At 38.1% G+C, this 6,185-nt stretch overlaps 1 protein-coding gene across 1 annotated transcript in view; it reads right to left on the reverse strand.

The window, feature by feature from the left end:
- Positions 1 to 6,185, reverse strand: part of Soat1 (sterol O-acyltransferase 1) — a 61,556-nt gene that overhangs the window by 42,739 nt on the left and 12,632 nt on the right. The window contains exon 2 of the mRNA XM_023703605.1: positions 4,697 to 4,816. Coding sequence (XP_023559373.1) covers positions 4,697 to 4,808 — 112 coding nt within the window. The 5' untranslated portion in view covers positions 4,809 to 4,816. The remainder of the gene's footprint in view (positions 1 to 4,696; positions 4,817 to 6,185) is intronic.

Raw genomic sequence — 6,185 nt, forward strand, 5'->3', positions numbered from 1 at the left:
TGCAGGGAGTTCTGCTGAAGGGTTCCATGCTGGGCCTGCACTCTGGGTCTGTTCAGGATCTGCGGGCCCCAGGTCCTCTCACTCACATGCCGGGCCTGCACAGTGGGTCTATTCGGGATTCAGCAGGAAAGGTTTTTCTTTTTTAAAAAAATGTATTTAATATAGGATCTACAGGGTCTTACTACACAGATTGGACTCAACAGTGATCCTCCCGTTTTCAGCCTCACAAGCACTGGGATTACAGGCATGTGCCACCACGCCCAGTCTCAGCTCACCACACAGGTGGAGCTGACATGGCATACAGGGGATGGAACCCCAGCCGCTGTGCTCTGCATAAGAAGGCACTTTATTCCGCTGAGTTATCTGGCCGGCCCTTTCCTGGTTATTTTCTAAAACACTCTCACTGACCACACCTTAAACAATCTGAAAGAGACATTCGCAAGGCAACTTTAGGGCTGACGAGATGGCTTAGCAGACTAAGCACCTGCTTTGGCAAGTGCATGGACTAGGGTTGGCTCCCCAGTCCACATACTGCACTGGAGACACCATAGGGCACGCTGGGCCAGCAAGGGAGTCCAGGTGTGGTGGTGCACACCTGAAATCCCAGCATTTGGGAGGCTGAAAACAGGAGGATCACTACAAGTCTGAGCTGTGTAGTGAGATTGTACTAAATACATTTAAAAGAAAAAATCTTCAAAAATGAAATCTATGGTATCACATACTGGAGAGATACTGGGAAGGCAATAACTGTGGTAGGGCCGAAAGTGGTATCTTCTGCCTTTCCCAGTAACAGATAAAAATCATAAAAACACCCCACTAAACACATTAAGATTTTGAAGCAAACCAGCCTTGTGAAAATGTTTTAAATTTTTATTCCTTTCCCAACCTAATTATACTGGACAAGATACCTTGAAACATACTCCTATTTGTTAATGATCTCGTTTTAAAAGATAGCCTTGGACTGGAAGTACAGGTCTGATACTACACTGATCCAAAGGCCTGTATTTTGACTCCCAGAACAGTAAAAAATAAACCCTCTGTTTCATCAAAAATAAAAAAAAGGAAATCTAAACTAGAAATAAAGATTAAGTTATAAATAGTCACACAGAAATGAGGATTAAACCACAACCCTAGGCCTAAATGGAAATTTAATAAGCACACTAGCCATTTTGGAAGACTATTAAAATTAGACCCCTAACTTACTATTCAAATGGACCAAATATTTGAATATAAAACATCATAAGAGTAAATAAAAATTCATTGTTTTTTTGAGGAATGGTATTGGGAATTGAACTCAGGACCTCCCACTTGCCAGGCAGGAACCACAATGCTAAGCTGTATTTCCAGCCTTCATTCTGTTTTTTTCATCATAATCTTAGATGTTTAAGCATGACAAAAATAATTATGTTGACTACCAGGTGTAGTGGCCTGTGCTCATAGTCCCAACACTAGGGAAGCTGGCACAGGAGGATCTCTTAGTGGTCCCAGGAAGGCTGGGCTGAAATGGAAAAACTGAAGAGAAACATCATTTTAAAACTCCGTTCTTGGGGCCAGGGAGATGGCTCAGTAGAATAAGTTGCCTGACAAGCACGAGGGCATGAGTTCAATCCCCGGTTCTGCCAAAAAAAACCCTCCTTTCTTTTGAAACTGCCTCGCCCTGTAACTGCTTCATGGCTTTGTAATTACTTTCTTGATCCCTGTAACTGCGAGTGTGCAGCCGAACATACAGGCTGGACTGGCTATCCCATTATACTAAGCTTCATAAACTGATGATCATGAATCTACCCCATAACTGATGATCTCACTCCGCTAGCTGACCAGAAGAACTGCCAGGCTGTGCTGTCTCACCTTTGTACCTCCTCTGTACAAAGGTGCATCAAGCCCTGGACCACCAGAGATCAGGGCCTGATATTCTGGGAATGAATCCAATCAGTGCCCACCAATATAAATAAATCTGCTTCCAAATCTTGGGTGTCATTTCATTCTGCTTGTCACTGCAGGTCTACATAGTAAACTGAAGGTTAGCCTGAACTATAAGGCAAGACCCTATCACAAAAAACTAAAAATAATAATAAAAATGAAGAAATATATTGAATAAACAAATAATTACACTGGACAAAGGGGAAAACTGAGGTCAAACTAGACAAATTAGGACATAAATTCATCCATCCTACCCATGAATTATTGAGTTGTAAATCACAGATTAAAAATCCAAGAATTGTGGAAGACCTAGTACTATTATGGACTACTAGACTATTTTGGAATATTTTGCTGAGTTCACACACCTATAATATTTAAATGATGGAACTAAACAAGAAAAGGGGATATAGATGAATGACCATTTTATATCTGTGTATTCAAAATGGTTAGGATAGATATATAGCTACAATCTCTTAATTCAAGGAATAGAGGGATTTGTTCTAATTGTGTTTGTAAATAGGATATCATGTCTTCATCTTGTACAACAAATAACCACTAGGAAGGCAGTATGCAATGTGTTAATTATTGGGACTGTCCTACTAATTTGATTTGAAACTGTCTCATTGCTATTTATTTCTCAATAAAATTATGGAAAAAAAAATTTTTAAAATCCAAGAATTATGCAACACAAGTTTAATGAAAATTAGGTCCCAAAAGTCTTTTACAACAGTGTTTTCAATCACCTGTAACAATCAGTACTATCAAGTTTTTTTGAAACCTTACATCTCTGGGTCCTCCCTAAGAAGATTCTGATTCATTTCAGTGTGGTCAATATGTTGGTTTTGTTCATTAGATGATATCCTCATCCACAGCTAATTTTCACGTGCACCTCAAGCAAGAAGTGCTACAAGATATGTCTCGAATATTGGCCTGAATATGAATTACCTGGGATTTACTTTACTTTAATTTTACCTTACTTAGTAAAGTAAAATTATCTTTGAATAAATGAGGCCAGGTCACAATGACTGGCCTGCCAGTCTTCAAATCGTGTTACTCAGAGGTCATATCTTACTTACCCCCACTAACTCTTCAAAACTGAAAAAATGCCCCCAAGTGAATGGAGAAACACACTTTTTGCAATGGACATTAGATACACTAAGCCAGGGGTGGGGTAGCAATCTGTTACTCTTCTTAATTTAAGCTAAACAACGTAATTTTTAACATCTGCTCAGCAATCAAAATGAAAACTTAATGAACTAAATGAAACAATAGGAATATGTAAGTTAGAGTAATTTAAAAGCTTCTGCTAAATTGGGATATAAAGAGATTATATAGGGTAAAAATTTTCAATAATATTTTTCTATCTCCCAGAACTGGAAGGAAAAATAAACAAGAAAACTTCTAACATATAGGAAGAATTCAGGCAAGGGAGTCAATCTGAGTTATTACTAAGTCCCATGAAGGGAAAATGTTTTCAACCTTCGCTCTTTCTTTATACAAACTTTACTTTTTATATCATGATAGAACTTTCCTTTTGCAATGTAAATATCATAAGCAGCTATTAAGAGTCTAGTCAGGGGACCGGGGAGATAGCTCAGTAGATTAAGTGCTTGCCACAAGGGCCTGAGTTCAATCCCCGGTTCCGCAAAACAAAAGTCTAGCCAGTAAACTTCATTATGCTAAAATGGTGGGGTCAAGCTGCTCATTATTACAATTAAATTTAAGTAAGAAAAAGAATGTTTATTAAAAGAAGTTTCAGGGCTGGTGAGATGGCTCAGTGGTCTAAAGCACCTACTTAGAACAAGCTGAACAAAGCAAAGGGACCACGGTTCAATCCCCCAGCACCACATGCCAGTCAGCCCTGCCCCCTGGTGGGCTGAGCTGGCCACACACATACATACATACACACACACACACACACACACACACACACACACACACAAATAAATTAATTAATTAATTAAAAAATAAAAGAAGTTTCAGGATGTCAAAGTCACCTGTCTCAGAAAGTTCCACCCCTAATTTGTTAAGCAAACAAGGCTCAAATCGAAGATTCCTGTTGAAATAAAATCTAGACAAATGTCATTGCAAAATAAATATCCTGACATAATAGATGACATAAGAGTTGCACTTACAAGCCTACTGCTCTTAAACAAAAGCCTCGACCTTAACAAGCACTGGGTCATCCTCTTTGTATTTGTCTTTTTTTTTTTAATTTTTTTATTTTTTTTTATTTTGTATTTGTCTTAAACCTGGATATAAGATAAAATTCCCTACTCTCTCCCTCCACTAAATTTATACCTCATTAACTATGTTAAGCTAATTACTCAATTTTTACTCATTATATCTAATGAGAGTAATTAGTAATTTTAATGTAAGATTATACTTATTTATAAAAATCTAATTTTGTATGATTTTAGGAGTTTATTTTGTCATCTACCTAACAAGGTACTACATAAAGCCAAATATGTCAGTACTGATCTCTGCTGTAGCTCCAGTATCGAATATTTCAATAATTAGGTACCCCAGTAGTAACAGGTAATAGTAGTAGCTTAGGCAGCTGAATGAAAAAATGTCTAAAACATAGTACTCAACTAAATTATTTTTAACATGAAAAGATTTTCTAATTTCTTTTTTACTAGATACAAAATTATCCCTAAAAAATAATCAATACTTATTTATAATAAACAGAACTAAAGAGATGGCAATCTCTGGTCTAGAACACTGAAATTGTGCATTAATTCATCTAAAAAAAAAAAAAAATTAAAAGCCTCACCATTTCTAAATGTCTCTAGGGACTCCTCTGTAGAGTTTCTCTGGTCTTCTTTCTCCAGATTTTCACTGGCCTTCGACAGCCGCTTTCTTGGAGACATCTCTTTACCCACCATTGCACTGTCTAGGAGAGAAAATGTAAAAAGTGTTCAACAATAGTTAGAAGAAAAATTCTGAATGTTCCAAACCAAAAAAAGGTATAAATTGGATGGATGGGTGAATGGATAATTTTTTTTTTCTTCTGAGACAAGGTCTCACTATGTAGTTCAGGCGGGCTCAGAATTTACTTTGTAGCCCAGGCTGGCCTCAAACTCACAGTAATCCTCCTGCCTCAGCCTGAGTACTGAGATTACAGCCATGCAAGATCACACAAGACCTTGCTTAGTAGCAATGCCTATTTAAAATGGATGGATTGGGCTGGTGAGATGGCTCAGTGGTCTAAAGCACCTACTTAGAACAAGCTAAGCAAAGCACAGGGACCGCGGTTCAATCCCCCAGCACCACATGCCAGCCAGCCCCATCCCCTGGTGGGCTGAACTGGCCACACACACACAAAATAAATAAATAAATAAATAAATAGAAATTTAAAAAAATAAAATGGATGAATAAGCTATCTAAATTTGATTATCACACAGCATGTATATATATATATATATATAAAAACAGTATTCCATAAGTCTAACTGTTAAATAGCATTCAAAAGTTTTAAAATAGGTCTGGGAATATACCTCAGAGAATATACCGCATTTATTTTTGTTTTCAGACCAGAGATCAAACTCAGGACCTTGCATTTGACAGGCAGGTGCTTATACCTCTAAGCTATCTCTCCAGCCCTATATACCATGCTTGCTACTACGTGTAAGGACTTGGGTTCAATCCTAGCACCATCAAAAAGGAAAGGAAAAATTTAAATTAAGAAAAGCTTTGAACATCATTAGTCATTTGAGAAATGCAAATTAAAACAACACTGAGATTCCATTTCACTCCAGAAAGAAATTGGCTATCATCAAGAAATCAACCAATAACAAATGCTTGCTAGCAAGGCTATGGGGAAAAGGAACCCTCCTCCACTGTTGCTGAGTGTAAACTGATACAACCATTAAGGAAATCAGTATGGAGATGTCTCAAAAATCTAAAACTAGAGGCTCTATTAGACCCAGCTATTCCCCTTCTAGGTATCTTCCAGGAAGAGTTAATGTCATGCCACAGTGATATTATACACAGCCATGTTTATAAGCAACACAATTTGTAATAGGAGGGCCAGCCAGACAGCTCAGCACATTAAAGTGCCTGCTTAGGCAGACAGAGACCAGGGTTTGATCCTGTGTGCCATGCTGGCCCCACCCCCGCAGTGCGGATGAGACAGCAACTGAGACTAGGCATGGTAGCACGCTCCTGTAATCCCAGTGCTTGGGAGGCTGAAAAACAGAAGGATCACTACAAGTCCAATCTGTGTAGTGAGACCCTGTAGACCTTGTACTAAATACACTAAA

This window comes from Octodon degus, unplaced genomic scaffold, assembly GCF_000260255.1.
Source record: "Octodon degus isolate 3935 unplaced genomic scaffold, OctDeg1.0 scaffold00176, whole genome shotgun sequence".
In the NCBI taxonomy this organism is placed as follows: Eukaryota; Metazoa; Chordata; class Mammalia; order Rodentia; family Octodontidae; genus Octodon; species Octodon degus.